Source organism: Pelobates fuscus, chromosome 9 (genome assembly GCF_036172605.1).
Source record: "Pelobates fuscus isolate aPelFus1 chromosome 9, aPelFus1.pri, whole genome shotgun sequence".
Lineage (NCBI taxonomy): Eukaryota > Metazoa > Chordata > Amphibia > Anura > Pelobatidae > Pelobates > Pelobates fuscus.
Genome location: NC_086325.1, coordinates 135,809,285 through 135,832,493, shown reverse-complemented (window position 1 = coordinate 135,832,493; position 23,209 = coordinate 135,809,285). Strand labels below are relative to the sequence as shown.

At 40.6% G+C, this 23,209-nt stretch overlaps 1 protein-coding gene across 1 annotated transcript in view; it reads right to left on the bottom strand.

Moving 5' to 3' along the window:
• Positions 1 to 23,209, bottom strand: part of CFAP77 (cilia and flagella associated protein 77) — a 198,171-nt gene that overhangs the window by 19,303 nt on the left and 155,659 nt on the right. Inside the window, exon 5 of the mRNA XM_063432487.1 lies at positions 17,932 to 18,033. Within this exon, the coding sequence (XP_063288557.1) occupies positions 17,932 to 18,033 (102 nt within the window). The remainder of the gene's footprint in view (positions 1 to 17,931; positions 18,034 to 23,209) is intronic.

Sequence of the window (23,209 nt, the reverse complement as noted above, 5' to 3'; positions counted from 1 at the left end):
GGCCCCACCAGGTAATCTGCATATTTCTCCAATCTTTAAGTAATAGATTTGTACTTTTTAATAATTTTAAGAAGTTTTCTTCCATCATTCTCTCTATGTTCTTAGTAATAATTATACCTAAACAATCAAATTTCTGGGATACCCATGTGAATGCGTATTTTTTACTAATTTCTTCCCTTGATTTCTTATCTAATTCAATACCCATCACAACTGTTTTTTCATTATTTAGCTTATAATTGGCTAGCTGGCTGTACTTTCTGACTTCCTCCATCAAATAGTTTAAAGAGCTAGTTGGATCAGTAATTGATAGCAGAATATCATCCGCATACAGGCTGATTTTAAATTCTTTATCTCTTATTTTATATCCTTTTATATCTTCGTTGTTCCGAATATTCTCCGCTAAAGATTCTATTGAAAGGATATATAACAAAGGGGAAAGCGGGCAACCTTGTCTCACCCCATTACTTATATGTACCCAGTCTGAGCAGACATTTGGGCCTACTATTCTGGTTGAGGGGTTTTTATATAAAGACATAATGCCTCTTAACATCCAGCCTTCTATTCCATATGCTTCTAGCGATGCTTCTAAAAACTTCCAATTCAGCCTATCAAAAGCTTTTTCTGCATCAACTGCTAAAGTCATAAGGGGGATGTGTTTCTTATTGGCGTTATCTATGATATCTATAATTCTCCTTGAATTAGAGCCCACCCATCTCTCTGGTATAAAACCAATCTGATCGTTATGGATTAGAGTTCTAATAATACTCTTGAGACGCTCTGCTAGAATGGATGAGAATATTTTTACATCCGAATTGATTAAGGATATGGGACGGTAGCTGGCCATGACAGTTGGATCTTTTCCCTGTTTCAAGATGGGGAGCATATTCGCTCTGGTCATCTCTTCAGGGAAACGTCCCTCTTGCACCGCATTGTTAAATGCTAATGCTAATTGTTTACTTAGGATAGATTTGAATGTGTGAAAGAACAGATTAGAGAATCCATCTGGGCCGGGAGTTTTCTGTTTCTTAGTTTTCATTATTGCCCGATTTACCTCCTCCTCTGTAATCTGTTTATTTAAACTCTCTGTCTTAGTCTGGTCTATTTTCGGTAGCTTTGTACTAGTCAGATATTGTTTAATCTTATTTATAGGGGCTTCATCTGGGATATTATATAGTGCACCATAATATTCTCTAAAACAGTTACCGATATCTCTTGGGTTTGTATAAGTTATTTTATTGTGTATAATCTTTAGTATCTGAGCGTTAGCCTGTTGTTTCCTCAGCTTATTTGTTAGCATCTTATCTGTTTTGTTCCCTCTACAATAAAATCTCAATTTTAGTTTTTTAATGTTATTCATTGTTTTAATATTCAAACACTGTACAATATTATTTTGAACTTCTGTTATTCTTCTCCCTTTCTCTATTGAAGGATCTTTTTTATTGTCCTCTGTAAGCTTATATAGTTCTATATATAGATCTCCCAATCTTTTTTCTTTAGTTTTAACTTCATGGTTTAGTTTTATAAGGTGACCTCTCACAACTGCTTTAAAGGAGCACCAAGTATTTAAATTTGATGTATCCAAAGGATCATTCTCCTTAAAAAAACAGTTTATTAGTCTCTCCAGCTTAGTCTTACAGTTTTTATTGTGTAGCAGGTAATTATTTATTTTCCACGTTGAATTATTTCTAGTTGTCAAGTTATCTTTCATTACAAATATGTACATACTGTGATCTGACCATACATTTTCTACTATATTTATTTTAGCCAGATTATTCACCATATGTAAATTGCCCCATATCATATCGATTCTTGAGTATGTATAATGAACTTTCGATAGATGGGTATAATCCCTTGCTTCTGGATTTTGGAGGCGCCAAACGTCAAATAAATCAAATTTATTTTTGGTATTAGTTAATGAGCTAGCATTTTTTATTATTGTTTTATTTATAACACTCCCTTTCATCAGTTTTTTATCTTTTAATGGGTCTAATATGCAATTAAAATCTCCTGCAACTATATATAATCCTGTTTTAATTTGGTCTACCTTATTTAATATTTTATTTAATTGGGAGACTGGGGCTATATTGGGTAAATATATATTAACTATAGTATATTTTACTTCATTTATCAGACCTACTAATATCATGAATCTTCCTTCTTTATCTAATTCCTGATATAATGTCTCCCACTTTACCCTTTCTGAAATTATCAGAGCAACTCCTCTTTTTTTTTTTTCCTTCATAGAGGCATGTATAATAATTGGGAACTTCTTCCCCCCCCACGTTGGTTTCTCATTTTGTCTCCAGTGAGTCTCTTGCACTAAACAGATATCGATCTTATCTTTTATCATTTGGTTACGTAACAGGGATCTTTTGTACACCGAATTCAGACCCTGAGCATTTACAGACATGAACTTAACCATATGTTATTCTTCTCCTTCTCTTTTCCCCCTCCTGACTCTGAAACCACGCAGATAACACAAATATACAACAAACGACATTACAAAACCTAGGGACATCTATATGTAGTCCCATAACTAACCCTATCTCACAAAAGGCTATAACCTGGCCCCTGTGGATAGACCCTGTCTCGAGGGTAACCAATTACTCCGAGACTTGTGCTTGTAGAAAAAAAAGCATCAGGCAGGACCATGAGGTAGCGTCCAAGGGCACAGACCAGGGGGGATACTAAGAGGGAGGGGACAGAGAAAGCACAAACAAGCAAAAAAAAAAAAAAAAAAAAAAAAAAAAAAAAATTTCTTTTTTTTTTATGATTTCACTATTTGTATTATAATTATCCATTGTGTTAATTTGTGCAAACTATTTCCTCTTATATATAATAACATTTAACTCTTTTTCTACAACCACCTTTTATCTTCCCTTCCATAATGAATACTTATTTCGATTTCATCTATGCAAACATTCATTGTGCCAATTTATGCATATTGCTTCCACCTTGTGTATAGTATCATTTGATTCTTTTTCTACAACAAGCCTTTTTTTATCCCTCCATAAAGACTGCTTAAATCAATTTATCTATTCCTTACCCATTCTATACTATATCACCCTGATTTGATTATTCTAGCGGCCTTCCTGCCGTTATATCTTTAAAAACACTCTCATTATAGATTAAATGTACCCTTTAGTGATATATTTAGTGAAATAGCAACCCGTGCCCAATTATAAGTACTCTTGCCCTTTGTTTCGTCTAGTTCCATCAAACCAAAAATTTTTGTGACTCTCTTTCGTCTGGGGAGCTTTTACTTTACTTCTGTAAAGACCATTTTCCCAAAATTACCTCTTAATTACCCCTATTGTGTTACATCATCTTGTGCTTTATTTATATTCTATAATTACCACTACCTTATTGATTTATACTTAAATACTATTGTTAGCAAAAAAAAAAAAAAAAAAAAAAAAAAAAAAAAAAAAAAAAAAAAAAAAAGAAAACCCTTCTCTTTCCCCCCCCCCCCCTCCCCTCTCTCTTCTTTGTCCTTTAATTCTTAGTTAACTAATTTATCTTTTGGAGATCAAACATGCTTTAGTCCAGTCCTCTAGGTCTTTGGCTGAAGTAAATGGTCTCCATCTTTCTTCCCACCACACAATTATTTTAGATGGCTGTATCCATTTATATTTTATATTTTTTTGCTTCAGTGGTTCCAAGGCTTGATGAAAGGTTTTTCTCCATCGTCTAGTTTGGATTGAGAGGTCTTGGTATGCAGTAATATCTTTAAATTTCTCAGGGAGATTTTCTTTGTTCCTTAACAGATTCAACAGTTGTTGTTTGCATGAGTATGAAAAGAAGCACACAATAACATCTCTTGGATAATGAGACGGAACCTCATTAGGTTTCCTTAATCTGTGTGTTCTTTCTATAATAGGTGCGGAAGTTTCATTCTGTAATCCAGCTTCTTGAAAAAATGATAATAGGAAGTCCTTTAATTGATCTTGAGTTATAGATTCTGAAATATTTCTAAAGCGCACATTGCACCTCCTTGAGCGATCTTCCAAATCTCTAATCTTCGAGTCCATTTGCTGTAGTTTATCTTCTGTTTGGATATTCTCTGTTTGCAGGCACTTTATTTGATCTTCCATTATCGTGATTTTTTCTAGTGCAGAACTTAGCTTTATATTCATTCTCTCCATCTCTATTTTAATTGTGTTCATACTATTGGTAATCTGATTGGCTATCATTGCCACTTGCTCTTCCAATTTTGTCACCAGGAAATCCTGAGATACATAATTCTTCTGTTCATCACTTTTTAGGCTTATTGTTTGTGTGTGCTGGTCTTGGTATAGCGTATCATTGTCTTTAGGGCCCTGTTTTTCTCTATTAGGTGAGAAAAACCCTGATAATCTCGTTGGCTGGGGGTCCTCTTTTTTTTCTCTGGATTTAATCTGTTTCTTGGAAGCCATTATGAAGCTCTTTCTGAGTTTTGTTGCTTCTTTTTTTCTTTTTTTTTTTTTTCCCTTTCTTTTTTTCTCTATCTTTTTTTCTTTATTTTTCCTTTCTCCCCCTTCTCCTCTTTTCCTTTCTTTTATCTCTCCCTTTCCTTCCCTCTTTTAAAGCGGGAGTGCACCTTTAAATATGCTCTCACTATTGCTCGGAATCGCTATCGTTATCTTCTGAGCTTCTGAGTTTTTACAGATAGTTATTGAGCTTATTTAACCAATAATTGTAACGGCTTCCTTTTTCCCTCTTTTTTCCCTTTTTTTCCAACCCCCTGCAACACAGGCAACCAGCTTTTAGCCCAATGCTTAGCAAGCCTCCTGGTAAGAGTAAGACTAGCGTGCACTTATCTCTTTGTCAGTGTCCCATGTATCCACCTCCTGATCTCCGTGACACTCTCCGTGACACTTATGATGTCTTTTCTAGCTCTCCGGCTCTCTGCTCGTCTCCAGGGAGATTATGCTGCCAAATCTGCTTCGAACTTCGCTTCAAACAGCCTCGGACCTCGAGTCTCTCGGCGTCAGCGTCCTTCCTCGCCACATCTCCCCTCACCAAGCCTGCGCCCGCTCCTCATAGCTCCGCCTCTCGACGTGCTCACGCAATCACGTCATCACCCCGCCAGTCCCCGGGTGGGGCTATCTTAGTGAAGCCCTTAAGGCTTTTGGACTCACGGGCTGGATACACAATGCCATTATGGCTCTCTACTCTTCTCCTTCCGCCAGAACTGTGGGTCCGAACATTACAGCAGGGTGGTTTGCACTCAAAAACGGTACGCGACAGGGATGCCCTCTTTCTCCTCTGTTGTATATCTTGTCTATTGAGCCATTGGCTATTAACATTAGGAATAACGCATTAATAAAAGGTGTACAAACCAATTCGGTGAATGCTAAAATATCTCTTTATGCGGATGACGCGTTACTTACGTTGTCTGCCCCTGAGTCGTCTTTAAAATTTTTAATGTTTGAGATCGATAGATACTCTGTTATCTCAAATTTCAAGCTAAATATAAATAAATCTACGGCAATGTTTATGAACTTGAATAATGAGATAGTAAATAGTTTAGCCCTAAGCTATAAATTTATATGGACCGATTCACAAATAAACTATTTGGGATTAGTTATAACATCTAAAGTGTCAGAAATAATGGAGCGGAATATCTCGATTCTTATGAGAAATCTAGAAAACTCCTGGCAAGGAAAAATAAACATCATTAATTCATATATTTTGCCTAAATGGCTATATCTGTTTTCCATGATTCCGCTTGGGGTTTCCAGACCTTGGTTGGCGATGATCCAAACATACTTCAACAATTTTATCTGGAATAACAAAAAACCAAGAATTGCCCAAAAGATCTTAACCAAAAAACTGACAAATGGAGGCCTACATTTCCCTAGTATTCTTTATAGTTATCACGCTAGCATTATTAGGCATATATATTTCCTTCAGGACCCTAAACAGGTCTCGGAACCATGGTATATTATGGAGGCCGAAGTGGCCTTTGTAGACAAATTACAATATTTGATGTGGACAGTTACAAGTAAAAATTTAATAAATTCACCTATAAATAATTCAGCGATACTATCCCAAATATTAGAAGAGTGGATACTAATTAAAAAAAAATTAGGCCTAATAAATATGATACCTAAGACATGTCCCTTGGATATATTTCAACTACTTATACAAGACTTTTCGTTAAAGAATTGGGTCTGCGCGGATAAAATAAGAATTGCAGAAATTATGCAGGGAGACAATATCCTACCCTTCCAGAATATTATTGACACTCTGCATATTCCGCGCAGAGAATTTTTTACTTATCTCCGCATAAAAAACTTCATTCATAAAAACGTGATTAAATCATCTTCCATTTTTGCTAAAAAGTTAGAAGTTATATTTAATTTCCAATCTATTAATAAGATTATGTCAGCTGCAGCATCAATGTTGGAAGCTCTTAAGGAGTCTCCCCACAGATTGATTAAGACGTGGGAACAAGAATTAGAACTGCAAATCTCTCTGGATGATTGGAATGTCTCTTTGAGCCTGGTGAACAAATATATTCACTGTTTGAACCTGTCTGAATGCCACTTTAAAGTCCTCTATAGATGGTACTATACTCCGGCAAGACTGGCGAGAATGTTCCATAATTCCGATCCAACTTGCTGGAGATGTGGTACTCATCCAGGTACTTATATACATATTTGGTGGGCCTGCCCAGCTGTCAAATATCTATGGTCTTGGGCCTTTAATATTTTTACAACTGTGACTACTAATAGAATTATGGAGAATGCCGCTTCTGCTCTTTTACATCTAAACTTGTCATTTGATTCAAAAAAAGACATTTGTTTTGCTATTCATTGTTTAGTCGCTGTTAAAATTATTATAGCGAGACAATGGAAATCATCTAAGCCGTACAACAAACGGTTATTGATTGATCAGGTCCTGTTCCAAATATCTATGGAACACGAGATGATCAACAATGAGAACTCGAAGAAAAAACAATGGTATGGTGAGTGGCTGTATAAATACAAGATATTATTTTGCTCCTCCAATAGTCCCTCTTGATTATACCACTATTCGAAATTTAGCAGTTGGTATATGGAAAGCGATGAATATAGATAAGTGACAATATAATACACATAAGCGAGTACTGAAATTAATTGATCATGTGCTCTAGATTTGGTGTAGGGTTTTTACTGTTTGTGTTTTTGTTCCTTTTTTGTGTTTTTATTTCTTTTTTGTGGTTGTAGACTATGTTCGTATGTGATATATACTGAGCTATAATTGAACACAAGACAAATCTCGATGATATATAATTTAATGGAATGCTATGTGATTCTGTATTTGTCTGTTAAACAAAATATGAGACCAGTATATTGTTGTATATGTAAAGAAAAAATTCTCTAATAAAAATATATTAAAAAAAAAAAAAAAAAAAAAGAAATTCCTCAAGGGTACATGCAGAAGAAAGATAACTGGACATAGTGTGAAATCTTAACGGCATAAAAAACACGCTTTAATTGAAACACTTACAAAAAGTAGAAAATAAAAATGCTCATCAAAGATCTGTGTCCCTCTCTCCAAGGTGTTGAATGGAAGGAGCAGGTTACAGAATCTGCAGACAGCTGTATGTGTGTATGGATATTTGTATTAGGCAGTACGTGTGTATGTATTGGGAAGTGTGTGTGGATTTATGTATTGGACTGTGTGCACATCGTTGATTATATGTAATAGGCAGTATGGATGGATGTATGGATGTATTAGGCAACGTGTGTGTATGAATGCAGTGTGTGTGTATGAGTGCAGTGTGTGTGTGTGTGTGTGTGTGTGTGTGTGTAGCTGAGCCTTGGTGGGGGGTGGGCAATTTTATAAAAAATTGTAAAAATTATTTTAATAATTTTTTATTATTATTATTTTTTATAATTTTTTTTTTAATTTACCGGTAATTATTATTTTTTATTTTATTTTATTTTTTTTCGTCCCCCCTCCCTGCTTGATACATGGCAGGGATGGGGGCTCTCCTTCCCTGGTGGTCCAGTGGCATTGGCAGTTCAGTGGGGGGGGAGTGGGCTGGCAGAGCTGTTACTTACCTCTCTTGCAGCTCCTGTCAGCTCCCTTCTCCTCCGCACCGGTCAGTGCAGCTTCTCTGTCAGCTCACACTAAGTCTCGCGAGAGCCACACTGGGAGCTAACCGAGGTGCTGAACGGACCGCCGCGGAGGAGGAGGGAGCTGACAGGAGCTGCATGTCAGGGTACCTGAGGTCTCTACCTCTGAGAGAGGTAGAGACTTAGTCGTTTATCCGTCTAGACGAGCCGTTTCCTCCGTTCCTCGCGGTCCATCCAGTCACTTAACCGCTGGCCGCGAGGGATCCACTTCCTTTTCTAACATGACGCTCGATACGTGACGTCATGACGCCATTCCCGAGTGACCTGTCACTCAATTGTCCGATATCAAATCAGGACTCGTCGGAGGCGTGTTTACTCTCCGGAGTCAGGGTATTTAAGCTTGCTTCTCTCTTCAGCTCATTGCCCTGTCGTGGTTCTAGCTTGTCTAGTCACTCAGTGCTCTTGTATTCTAGTATTCTCTTTGGTTCTGACCCGGCTTGTTGTACTATTCTCCTTATCTCTGTTATCCCTCTGACCCGGCTTGTCTCTCGCTTACCTGTCTTCTCGTTCCCTCGACCTCGGCTTGTCTCTGACCATTCTCTATTATTCTCTGTACGTTAGTCCGGCCATTCTAAGGCCCGGTATACGTACCTTTCTACTGTTTGTACTCTGCGTGTTGGATCCCTGTCCCGATCCTGACATTACGACAGGGCCAATGGATCCTGCAGGTACAAACAGTCAGCTTGGTTCTCCCGACCCCAGGTTTGATGCCATGGAACACAGGATGGATCAGATGGCCCTAGCACTACAGGCGCTATTGTCTCATGCTAGTAACCCACCAGAGGAGACACGTACTCCTTCGATTTCTCCTGTAAGTTCAGGTCTAGAGGTAGCCACTGTAGGTGCTTCTTCTCGTATTACTCCACCAGTACGTTATGGCGGTTCTCCTGAGAAGTGTCGTGGCTTTTTGAACCAGATCAGCATCCATTTCGAATTACAACCCCGCTCCTATCCTACAGATAGAGCGAAGGTTGGATTTATTGTTACGTTACTCATTGAGAAGGCTCTGAGATGGGCTAATCCTTTATGGGAGAATGATAACCCGTTAGTCTATAATTATAATGCCTTTGTAGCTGCCTTTAAAAGAACTTTTGACCCCCCTGGTAGAAAGGTCAATGCAGCTAGATTACTGTTGCGCCTTAGACAGGAACATCGAACACTTGTGGATTATGCACTAGAGTTCAGGTCCTTGGCGGCAGAAGTTAAGTGGAACGAACAGGCTTATATAGATGTATTTTTGAATGGGTTATCAGATGTAATCCTTGACGAGGTCGCTACTAGAGAGCTCCCTGATAATTTGGAGGATTTAATTTCTTTTATCTCTCGCATTGATGAACGCTTAAGAGAGAGGCAGAACACTCGAGATAGGACTCATAGACCCTCATTTAAACTAGCTCCGGCATTTCAAAATTCTGAGATCGAAACCTTACGTTTCCCAGAGCCTATGCAGATAGGTAATACTCACCTCACAGAGGAAGAGAGACAGTACAGGAGAAGGGAGGGTTTATGTATGTACTGTGGAGTCAGAGGTCACTTACGCCTAAATTGTCCCAATCGTTCGGGAAACGCTCGCACCTCTAGAGGACAGGCCTTGGGTGTATCTATTTTGTCCTCTGTTCACAATTATAAAGATCACAGGCTTCTGTTACCCGTTTCTTTGACTTGGGAGAAGGGAGTAGTAAAAACCATGGCTTTGATCGATTCTGGAGCTGCTGAGAGCTTTATCGACCAAGTTTTTGTTACCAAGCATGCTATCCCATCCCAGTTAAGGGAGACACCCCTGGCCGTTGAGGCCATAGATGGTAGACCTTTACTTGAGCCTGTTATTTTCCGTGAGACCATACCTGTTAATTTAAATGTTGGTATCTTGCACGAGGAAGACCTATCCCTATTGATTATTTCCTCTCCTTCTATTCCCATAGTCCTGGGGTACTCCTGGTTAAAGAGACATAACCCTATCATTGATTGGGAGTTAGGGGAGATAGTTTCATGGGGTCAGAATTGTCAAGAGAAATGTTTGCGGAGGGTCTCGCCTCTTTGCCTAGCTAACACGTCGGCTAACTCCTCCAATCCTACAGAGACACAAATACCGCCTCAGTACCTGGATCTGAAGGCAGTATTTGATAAAAAGAGAGCCGATACCTTACCTCCACACAGGTCCTTTGATTGCAAGATTAACCTACTCCCTGGTACTATGCCTCCCAGGGGACATGTATACCCGTTATCTACTAAAGAGAATTCAGTTCTAGAGGAATATATTCACGAGAATTTAGACAAGGGATTCATTAGGAGATCCTCCTCCCCTTCCCGGGGCTGGATTTTTTTTTGTTAAAAAGAAGGATGGTACACTTAGACCTTGTATTGATTATCGAGGTTTGAACAAGATAACCATTAGGAATGCTTATCCCATTCCTTTGATTACCGAACTCTTTGATCGTTTAAAGGGTTCTAACATTTTCACCAAGTTAGATCTCAGAGGGGCATATAACTTGGTGAGAGTCCAGCAGGGACACGAGTGGATGACGGCGTTCAATACTCGATATGGTCACTATGAATATACTGTAATGCCTTTTGGGTTATGTAATGCACCGGCTGTATTCCAGGATCTGATAAATGAGGTTCTTAGGGAATTTCAGCATGAGTGTGTTATTGTATACCTGGATGATATACTCATACATTCTAGAGAGATTGAGACTCACCACGAACAAGTCAGAAGGGTTTTGCACAAACTTCTTCAACATGGCCTGTACTGCAAATTGGAGAAATGTAGTTTCGATCAATCCCAAGTAAACTTCCTTGGTTATGTGATCTCTGGGGAAGGATTTAAGATGGACCCGGATAAACTCCAGTCTATTCTAGATTGGCCTTTACCAAAGGGTCTCAAGGCCGTTCAGAGATTTATTGGATTCTCCAATTATTATAGGCGCTTTATTAAGGGATATTCTTCTATTATTGCGCCTATCACCAATATGACCAAACAGGGGGCTGATACTAAGAATTGGTCTACGGAAGCTCTCCTTGCTTTCAAAACTCTCAAAGAGCTCTTTGCTTCCGCTCCAATTTTAGTTCACCCTAATACCACTCTTCCTTTCCTACTTGAGGTAGACGCCTCAGAGACTGGCATAGGTGCTATCCTATCCCAAAGGTTAGGTGTGGATAAACCGTTACATCCATGTGGATTTTTTTCTAAAAAATTATCTGGTGCTGAGAGCAGATATGACATTGGTGACAGAGAACTACTAGCTGTTATCAAGGCTTTAAAAGAATGGAGACATTTATTGGAAGGGACATTACATCCTGTTACTATTTTAACGGACCACAAGAACTTGTCCTATATTGGATAGGCCAAGCGATTGTCTTCCAGGCAAGCTCGTTGGTCGTTATTCCTCACCCATTTCAATTACGTTCTCACTTATAGGCCTGGTTCGAAGAATTCTAAAGCCGATGCCCTATCTCGCCAATATGAACCTTCTGCTTCATCTGAACCGGTTCTGTCCTCTATTGTACCTAAATGCAATATTATTGCTAACACAAGTCTCAAAATCCATTCTCCGTTGCTTGCCCAGATCATGAAGTCACAACATCTGGCACCTGGACAGACTCCTGAGGGAAGAAACTTTGTTCCTCCTGAACTCCAACTGGAGCTCTTACAGTGTTTCCACGAAAGTAAGGTGGCTGGTCATCCTGGCATTCGCAAGACATATTCCCTGATCTCCAAGGATTTCTGGTGGCCTTCCTTACGAAAGGATATTAAGGAGTTCATCGGAGCTTGTGAGATTTGTACCAAGACTAAACAGCCTCATACATCGCCATGTGGTCTATTACACCCCTTGGACATTCCAGAGAAACCATGGTCCTGTTTGGCCATGGACTTTATTGTGGATTTACCTGCTTCCAAGAGACAGACTGTTATTCTCACGGTGGTTGATAGATTTACTAAGATGGCTCATTTTGTGCCGTTACCTAAACTCCCGACTTCTCCTGAATTGGCGGAGATTTTCGCGAGAGAGGTTTTTCGCTTACATGGGATACCTTCTGAAATTGTTTCTGATAGAGGTTCTCAATTTGTCTCACGATTCTGGAGATCCTTCTGTTCTCAATTAGGCATCAAATTGAACTTTTCCTCTGCCTATCACCCCCAGTCTAACGGGGCTGCTGAACGTACCAATCAAAAGATTGAACAATATCTGCGCTGCTTTGTTTCCGAACACCAGGACGATTGGGTCGGTTTGATTCCTTGGGCGGAGTTCGCACACAATAATCTCGTTTGTGATTCTACTCGTTCTAGCCCCTTCTTCATGAACTATGGCTTTCATCCTTCCATTTTTCCTTCGGTCTCTTCTTCCCAAGGAGTACCGTCGGTTGATGATCATGTCGCCAATCTGAAGAAATTGTGGGATCAGACTCGTCAAATTCTCCTGCATAATTCTATGTTGTTCAAAAAACACGCTGATAAGCACAGAAGAGCGGCTCCAGTTTTTGTTCCTGGGGATAGAGTATGGCTGAGTACTAAGAACATTCGTTTAAAAGTTCCCTCTATGAAGTTTGCTCCTCGTTACATAGGTCCTTACAGGGTTCTGACTCGTATCAACCCGGTTGCGTATCGCCTAGCTCTGCCATCTGCCTTACGCATTCCCAACTCCTTTCATGTGTCTTTGCTGAAACCGCTAATTTGCAACAGATTTTCCTCTACGGTTTCCTCACCTCGTTCTGTTCAGGTGGAGGGTCAGGAGGAGTACGAGGTTAAATCCATTATCGATTCCCGAGTCTCCCGGGGGAAGCTACAATATCTAGTTAACTGGAAGGGATATGGTCCTGAGGAGAGGAGTTGGGTACCTCAGGAGGATGTTCATGCCCCTCGCCTCCGCAGGGCGTTTCACTCCCGCTTTCCATCTCGTCCCGGTTCCTTCCGCCCGGTGGGCGTATCTGAGAGGGGGGGTACTGTCAGGGTACCTGAGGTCTCTACCTCTGAGAGAGGTAGAGACTTAGTCGTTTATCCGTCTAGACGAGCCGTTTCCTCCGTTCCTCGCGGTCCATCCAGTCACTTAACCGCTGGCCGCGAGGGATCCACTTCCTTTTCTAACATGACGCTCGATACGTGACGTCATGACGCCATTCCCGAGTGACCTGTCACTCAATTGTCCGATATCAAATCAGGACTCGTCGGAGGCGTGTTTACTCTCCGGAGTCAGGGTATTTAAGCTTGCTTCTCTCTTCAGCTCATTGCCCTGTCGTGGTTCTAGCTTGTCTAGTCACTCAGTGCTCTTGTATTCTAGTATTCTCTTTGGTTCTGACCCGGCTTGTTGTACTATTCTCCTTATCTCTGTTATCCCTCTGACCCGGCTTGTCTCTCGCTTACCTGTCTTCTCGTTCCCTCGACCTCGGCTTGTCTCTGACCATTCTCTATTATTCTCTGTACGTTAGTCCGGCCATTCTAAGGCCCGGTATACGTACCTTTCTACTGTTTGTACTCTGCGTGTTGGATCCCTGTCCCGATCCTGACACTGCAGGAGAGGTAAGTAACCGCTCTGCAGCCCCCACAGCCCCCTGTCTGTATTATGGCAATGTAAATTGCCATAATACAGACACTGACTCGAGTATAAGCAGAGTTGGGGTTTTTCAGCACAAAAAAATTTCTGAAAAACTCGGCTTATACTCGAGTATATACGGTAATTCTTCAGCATTTAGTCTGTCGAAGAATTGATTGACAGGTAGGAGATTTACCTATTTTCAAATAGGTTTTTCTCCCAATCTATACATTTGCTAGCAAAACGGTTAGCATACTGTATAGTTGGAATGTGATGCTCTTTATAAAGAGCAAATATATAGTGTTGGGAATGTAAACAAAATTAAAGCATAGATGTCTTTAAAAAAAAAAATTAAAGCATAGCTGGAGAATATTTAAAGTTTGACTGTTTTAATCCAGTAGTTTCCTTCAGCAAGTAGACTTTATTGTTGAGTACAAATATTTAGACAATGTTTCGGCTCCACTGAACCTTTGTCAAGTCAAAACTTGTGGGAGTACTCCCTGAAAAAGTGTGTGTGCAGGGTCCTCTGAAAATTCTACAAGACAATTGTAATAACTTTGGGCAGCTGCAGACACTCAAAAATACATATTTCCTGTGTATTACGGGGGCTTTCACTAGTGTCTCCTGATGTTGGACAGCAAGAAAACAAAATGGGATTATGTGATGCTGGTCTCAAATTAGGACTGTTTTCCTGGATCTGGGACATTTTGCAGACATGTTACAATAATATATATCAGAAACACAGGAAAGTTGGGGGAAAATGGAAAGCCAACAATTCTTGCCTAAATTGAGCAATTTTCAGGTTTTCTTTTCTTAAAGGGAAACTATATGCTAGGAATACAATACAAAATTGTATTCCTAGCCTATAGTGCTCCTCTCGCCTGCGGGCCTCCCCTTCCTCCCCGCAGCGATAGAAGGCTTAAAAAACCCTTCTGCCACTTACAGCGTTCGCTCCTCCCCCGACGTCGGGGAGTGCCTCGATCGCATTAGGACAACCCCATTGGAAAGCATTGTATCAACGCTTTCTTATGGGGCTTTAGCTGATGCTGGATGTTCTCATACAGAGCGTGAGGACGTTCAGTGTCAGTTAGGCGACCAAAAGTCGCCTAACAACCCTGGTAGACAACTGCAATAATTACAAGTCCAAGGTTAAGGGAACAGGGACAGTGAACTCAGACCAATTCTGGGTGCCTATAGTGTCCCTTTAACAATTCACTGTTTAATGAATAAACCCCACATGTTCAACAGTTGTAAAGACTCTGTTTATACTTCTAGGGATGTCTCGAGCACGTGAAATGAAACGCGGTGAGATTGACTTGTGTTTACAGCCTTGTTATTAACTTACTGCCTCTTTCCGTTGTCAGAGCTGTATATAAACTGTCAGGGGCACATGCAGAGATTGTATTCATTCTGATACATCTAGGAAAGACACAAGTATATCCTGTATGTGTTAGATGTAAGCGTTCACTCTGCTCTGTTGCACTCCATTCAACAGACAGGTGCCGTGGGGGGTTGTACATTACCAGACTAGTCAAATCTTAAAGGGGAAATGCTAAAATTAAAATTTCGTGGATGTAACTGAAATTCTGAACAGTGACAGATTTAGATTAATTCATTACATTGGCAATCATCCCAGACACAACTTGTCCTTTACTTTAGGATGATTGATGAGCATCATGGGAGTTGTAGTATTCAGAGAGCTGCTGATTACGCAATACTACGGACTACTTCCTTCAGCTAGAATAAATATATATATATCTTGATATAATTTCAAAAAGATTATAAAATGAAAGTTTTAAAAGAAAGTTTTAAAATACAAAGTTTTTTCTTTCTTTTCGTATGCAATCATCATTGAGCCCAAGTGCATGCGCAGGACTGTCAGTTGGCAGGCGATAGCAGAAATCCTATGCCATAACCTCTTCATACCTTAAGTGTGTTTAATGCTGTATAGGCACTCTAACAGGGTTATTTACAAAAGTGGAAATTTAAAGGGAATTTTAAATTTAATACCAGATTAGCCAAACTGGCAGCAAACTTACTTAGATAATTTGACCAATTTAGCTATTTTGACTTTACATTTGAAATTGACTTTGAATTCTCATTGTAGTGATTAAACCTGTAATTGGAATAAAAATGACCGTGGAACAGGCATCTCAAATCAGGACTGTCCTGCTGAATCCAAGACTGTTGGGAGGTTTAAATTCTAATTTAGTTGGGGAGGTAATTAAGTATTTGTTAATAGTATTAATAGTTAAATATAGGGCGCTGCACAATACAGCATAAAATGAATGGAACAATATTGTCATCAGAACGACTACAGCTTAATGTAAGTATAGCATGTCCATTCTAAGAAAAGGCAGTGTTTACATTACTGCCTAGACACACCTCCTGTGGCTGTCACTCAGATGGCCACTAGAGGTGCTTCCTGTTTTAGCCCTGCGCAGCGCTGGAATAAAGGTGAGATTTTAAGGGGGCCAGATGGGGGGGTGGACGGACCTAAATAGCTGTATTCCTGACCCTATAGTGTTAAAATTACTTTGTATTCCTGACCACATGGCGTTCGCTTAATAACTGATTTTAAGCTGTCCATTGTGTTCAAACGAGGATTTCATTTCTACTATGCATTAACATTTCACCTCATCCCTTCTCAACCCCCTGTCTACTGTACCTTTTCCAGTTTGTTTTCAAAAAGTCATGATGAATAAAGGAGACGCAATTTAGTGTTTTAAGCAGCAAATAAAAAACAAAGTTTCTTTGTGTAAAGTGAGACGCCACTACAGAAATCTTAGTTTAAGTGCTAGTTCATAGAGTTGAATCTGCGATAATCTGCAGCTTCACTCTGAGGCCTGAGACAGCAGAAACCCAGCTGGATAGATCAATCTAACCTAAAACATATATATCACATAAACCGAGTGAACCTGGTAAATTGCAGGAAACAGCAGGGATGGACTTAGGAATACGCCAAGTCGTAGATCATTTTCATTACCATGATGCCTTAGGACAGACCCGGGTAGTACTATAAATATGTTCACTGTTGACAAAAGGTGTTTTAAACCTTTACATATTCCGTAAATATTTATTGCATTTGCCCTTAGGTTCTCGATCACGCACCATTGTTTTTACAGAGTTATTTTTCATAAAACAAACCAAAAACTGAGACAGCCACCTTTAACCTGCGCTCGCCTTGCTGTTCTATAGAATTGCTTGGCATGTCTCCTTCCACACCTATTGTTGGACATACCGCCTGCATTCTTCTTCTTATAAGTCACACACAGCTCTCCCTGACCTGTCCTCTTCTGCTTAACACACTCGTTCTTTTTCTGATGTCGTTGCTCCTAGCCATACATTGCTCAGCTCTTCTCTGCCTCCCTCCCCGACACCTCCCAGCAGTCAGACTGAGTGCTCCTTTCAGTGATTCGAGGATGGATTGAAATAGGCCAATGTTTATCTTGAACTGACACCTTCCATACCTTTTGCCAATCTGTTCCCCGCTGGTCGGGGCTCTGTTCGGAGAGACATACGCGCAGCAGGGGCGGAGTCTTGTGGGCTTATAAATGATTACTGACATATGTTAACAAAACATGTCAAGGTGGGAAAAGTGCATGAAACTACGCCATGCTTTATCACTGCGAAAAACGGCTGCCAGATATACCTTAATGTGCAGAGCTACCATAACCAGACTACGCTCGAGAGAAACTCTCGCTTTCCCTCAATAGCGAAAATGGAAGAAGATTTATTTGCTCCTTTTGCTGCAAGTTGGATAAAGGCCAATCTACGAACTGTTGGTCAACATAATATTTGAGATAAAAAGTATATCGTTGGAAATTCTCTTTGAAGTCTCACTTTAGTAAATAGCCCTGTTAGTTTGACTTACAACTTCATTCATGTCCCCCCACCACAAATAAGACAATTTCTTACTGCAGTGCACAGTGCGGCAGGGAAGGGACAATAGAGCACTGTAACCTGTGCAAGTAGCAAAAGTAGTTATGGTGCTGGAATGTCCCTTTAGAACAGACATCACCAGTCCAGTATTTACGTCATTTTGTAGAGTATATATATATTTTTTTTAAATCCCATAAAAAGTTAATTTTAAATGATGATGAGGTAAGTTTATGGTTAGAGGGGTAGCCATTTAACGTTAGGTAGCTTATGTTTGGGGTAATATTAGGAGAGTTTAGAGTTAGGTTTGGGGCCTAAGACTTCCATGTAATCCCAGTGATACATACTTAAATTTAAGTAATTTGCCAAAGATCATTCATATAAGTTTAGGAGATCAATTTTGTTTGTAGATTTACCTTCTGAAAACGAGGCAGCTGCCACAAAGGGGCTGGGTCTTCCCGTGGTTGGAATCTCCTGAGTATTGTAGTATGGTTGTCCTGCATCCTTGCCTTCTTGAGCTATAAATGAGAACATATGTATGATCAGTCAGAAAACCAAAAAGGTGAGAATCAGAAAACAAAAAGTGTAAGCCATGTGAATATCTTTTGCAATAGTTTTCAAATATGACTAAACCTGTTCATTAGCAAGAATATACAACAGATAAGAGGACACCCATTGAGACTGGAAGAAAGGCGTTTTCACTTACAGCATAGGAAAAGTTTTTTTACAGTAAGAACAATAAAGATGGGGAATTCGCTGCCTAAAAAGATTGTGTTATCGGACACTATAGATAAATTAACTTTTTCTACAATAAAGGATATAATTAATATGTATGCGAACAGATTGTTGATCCAAGGAGAAATCTGATTGCCATTATGGAGTCACAAAGGAATTTTCCCTTTTTGTGGCATAATTAGAAATGGCTACAATTGGTTTTTGTAACCTTCTTTTGGATCAACAGCATGCAATAATTGGTTTCAAGGTTAAACTTGATAGACTCTAGTCTTTTTTTTCAACCTAGATTACTATGCAACTGCTATGTAACAGACACATGTAACATGAGAAGTAGAATGCAGTACAATTTAAAGATAATTATATGACCACTCAAATACATTGATCAAACTCAGCAGGAGGGCAGGGGATGTCTCAGTGTTAGGTCTTTAAAATGGAATTAAAAAAAACACACACAACTATGGGGAGATGAGGAAAAAAAGAAGAGGGGGTGGGAAGAAAATGGGTCAGGGGAGGACCAGTGGTGGACCCCATCGTGCATAAGCAAAAATGAGATTGTATATCAATATTATTTAGATTAAAAAAAATACAAACTAAAGATAAACCTTACAGAAAAATGATATTTCTATACTGGCGAGATAGCTAGTTCTGTTGGTTATTGCACCAACTACAGTACTCATTGAAAATCTACAGGCAAACAAAATCAACTTAGCCTTTCAAGATTGATAAAATTAGCACCATCGAAGCAAGTAATACTAACATATATTTCTAGGATATAGTTGAAAATGAGAGAAATCTCAGAGAGAATTCTCAGTGGATTCTGGTAAAATACTCTGATGATTAATACATAAGTATTTTTAACGTATTAAAAATGGTATGGTTGTTATAAAAGGGTATGATCAGAAATGTCCTGCCTTCCTCTATTTAATTCAGAGATCTATAAATTGATTGTCCTGATATATATTTAGAACGCCACTCAAATTTAATGGTGCTGCTTCTGAATTCCTAATTAGAACAGAGGATAGATTGGAACAGCTGAATCTAGCTAAATGTGACAGGTGTATTTATGTTAGGTGGGCTGCTAGCTAAAATCTCATTAATGGAAGATGCATCTCTAATAAGAGGATCTCTTTTTTCCTGCTAAATAGATGGGAGGTGAAAGCTGAAGCACACTTAGAGTTTAAAAAATTGTAAAATAATAATAATAATAATAATTGGTACATCATTGCAATTAACACATTCCCGGGCAGAATCTGCAGTACACCTCCATTCCAGTGGATAATATAGTTCTTTATGGCAAGACAAAAAGTAAGGCAGCATTTGTTATATAGAGATATTCTGTTCTTCTAAGACTGGTTTGACAGCCACACAGCAGAATTGACCATAAGGCATAGGACCACATGGTTTGGTGGCATCTGGTTAGACAGGTTCCACCAAACCATGTGGTCCCATTCACCTTTCCTATATAAAGAGTGAAGGAGGGGATGGTAACTTACCAAGGGCCCTATAGAATCTTAAACATTCTTTTGGGTAGTTCCCACAAATCACTTTTTTCCAATCTAAACAGACTGATATAGAGAAGGCCATGGGTGATTTTCAAAGTCACCTTCAAGCCATCTACGGTTCCCATGTTTTGATGCATCCTGAATATTACCACTCCTAGGCAACAGGATTCACAGGGGGTTATATACTAAAAAGCCCAACAAAACTGTAGGGAAAAAAAAGCTGATTTGGAAAAATTCTCCAAATCTCTCTCTCTCTCTATATATATTTTTTCAATTCTTTATTTTTGTCTTGCACCAATATGTCAAAAAGTACAATTTGCAGTGATATTAAGCCGTGACATAAAATAAAACCTGAAGCATTGCATAAGAGTGGTGTGCAGGACAATTGAAAACTTAAGAGCCGGGTAGTGGCTGCTAATCAGTGCCGTGTCTCGGCTTAGAGTGGGCCTGATGACGTTGGCCCTTGTTGCCAGTAATCTCAGTGGTATGCAGGTTTTCTGGTTTCAAGTGGGCAGGCCTAATCTGTGAGGTGGCCCTGATTGTTGTGGTGTGGGGAGTAGCGGGATTGCCAATGGTGCCCAATAACCCGTAGGCGCCAAGGGGGAGGAGGAGGGGTTTGAATAATTTTGCGCTTCTAATCCGGCCGAGACTTAGGAAGTTATTAACTAATATAGAAAATCATAACAGTGGAAAGGAAAGGAAATATGAAAAAGAAAAGGTTTGTCTGGTCGGTGAGATGTTTCCAACTCCATCCACTACTTCTCTGGGGCTGGGTAACGACCCTGTGTACTTCTGGTTCGTTCATCCATTGTCTTTTTCTGGGCAAGGCACAAATGGAACTATTCGGGAGGCATTCCAGGAGCTGGCAGCCGAGTGGGCGCCGGTGTTCGGTCACGTTATCTGTGAGGTGGCCCTGATTGTTGTGGTGTGGGAAGTAGCGGGATTGCCAACGGTGCCCAATAACCCCTAGTGATCAGAGTCCTCTGGCGATGTGAGTCGGTGTACCGTCCTGTCCTTGTTGACCAGGAGGGTGCAGGGGTCGGGGGGTTGGGAGGGACTGTGTGACCTTGTGCATCGAGTGTCGACAATCTTGTGTGGCTCTGCAAAAGTCTGCTAAGAATGTGAGCTGCATTTCATGAAACCTATATGGGCTTTTGACCTTGAGTGCCTCCACCACTGCCATCTTATCCTGGAATGTCAAAAATCGAAGTAGGACGTCTCAGGAGGCTTCTGCTAACGCGCCCTGTTGGATTTAAGAACGCGGTATGAGCTCTCCACCAGCTTAGTTTTGAGCATCCGGCAAGGTAGGATATCCGTGAGAAGTTGGCGGATGAAGTGATGCAGTTCGCCGTCTGTTATGGATTCTGCAACTCCTCTAATCTTGAGGTTGTTGCGTCGACATGCATCATCCATGGCGTCCAGCCTGGTTAGTACCTTCTAGTGGGGGGCCCGGAGGTCTTTAATCTCCTCCGCTGTGCCCATTTGGCGTTGTGTGAGGAAAGAGACATCCTCCTCCACGATTTTCACCCGGTCCGTGGCGCCCGTTACCTCTTCTTGCAGCACCGCTAGGTCCGCGCAGAAGTAGGATCTGATGTTGCGCAGGAGGTTCACTATATCTCCTCTGGTTGCTGGGACCTTCAGGTCCCCACTCAGCATGGGTAAGTCAGGTTATAGTGCCTCTGTAATGGCATCTGGAGCAGCCATTAATTCCTCGGAGGAGGAAGAATCATGAGGCTCTGGTACCGCCGCCATCTTAGTTTTTAATTTTTTTTTATTTTTTCAGTGCATATGAAGTTTAAATATAAGCCTGAGGTACCCCAACGGCAATCCTCCGGCTACATAACAAGCTCAGGGTATTTGAGTGAACATGCGCATTTTTTTTTTTTAAATTCTTTATTTTTGATGTGCACAAAAGTAACAATACGCCTTGGTGCGCCACAACAGCGACATCAAGTACATTAGTGAGCAGTTGCATTACAGGTTGTGGTAATTGATTGTCAGGCAATTTTTTTGTCAGAAATAACAGAATTGCAATAGTTTAGGTGCTCGAGTAGCGTATACATTTGAGTGTTCAATGCAATTGTAAATTATAAATCCGTTTAGTTCAGTTGCTTAAGATCAGTTTTGGTTACGCTTATCTATGCTTCAGAGAGGGTCACGCATGTTGTATAATGACGTCTGGTCTAAATCATCACACTTAGAATCTGTCGTGTATATATTATTTATAGGCCTAAACAATATCGCATGCTAAACTTCATTGGCTAGAGGGTTTCTGCACTTTAGATGCAGTAAGCATTGGTTTATGTCTAGACATAAAGGTTAAAGTAAGTAAGCTTTGCTATTTTGGCTAAAACAATATCCCTAAGTAAAGTACAAATTGCAAGATAACTGCATGTGTGTAGTAGAGGCTTATTGCTTAAAATTAGGAACACGCTATGAAACACGGAAAACAATTATAGTATACAAGACATCTAGCTATGCACATTGGTGTATCCAAGTGTGAATGACATTAGGCATGCTATCGCGTCAGTGTAAGTGTACCCCTGGTCGCAGTGTTAATAGCAAATTACATTGCAGCATCATGAGACCGCATATGGAGGGGCAACAGAAATTAAAGTCAATTTATAAAAGAACATAAAACTCAAGATACGGTGAATGGCGGTTAAGGTCAAGAGCAGCTGCTCAGATCGTTAGGTGGGAAAGTCCAGCCCGGTGCCAGTCCTTTAAGTTAGCTTAACCGATTCCGATAGGAGGCAAGGTAGCTGGGTCGCTGGGATTGGTAGCACTGTGATGCGTGTTGTCTCCTTGGCCCCAGGTTTGCAGGGAGGCCGGTATCTTTGAGCCATAGACTTGGATTCTGTGAGGGACCAAGTCTTTCCCCCTTTCAGGGGTGGCAGAGGTAGTAGTGAGTCTTGTCAGTCGGTGCCCGGTTCTCTGCCTGCGTGGGCGATGCTTGGAGGACTTGCCTCGTGTGGCTCTCCACCTGGGTGAGCGGTTGTGAGGTCTTGGGAGCGTCGTTTTAAGAGCGGTGCTCTGCGAAGGCTTCACCACGTTAGGGTGTCGTGTTCTCGCTTCCCTTCCGCGGCACTGAGCTGTGAGTACCTGTGGCTTGCAGACGGGCTTGTAGTTTAAGCCAAAAGGCTTGGAAAATTTGATCCAGCCGCCGCATTGTGTAGGTATAGGCGTTGCTGGGTGTTCCCTCTGTGGTAGCTGTGCCATGTGTTATTGTGCTGGCTTCGTGCGTCATTGTGGGGATATGAGTGTTTGTGCGGTCAGTTTAGCGGGCTGCAGATGTTGCTACCTGCACTCCAGGGGGGGACCGGGATAACCCCCGCTGGTCCAAAGGGGTGGGGGTGGGGGTGGAGTCGTGCTAGACTTAGCTTTGTTCAGCTGGAGGAGAGCGGCCGTCTCTCCCCCGGTCTGAGTCCAGTAGGCCTCAACCTGCCGTTGCGGTTCC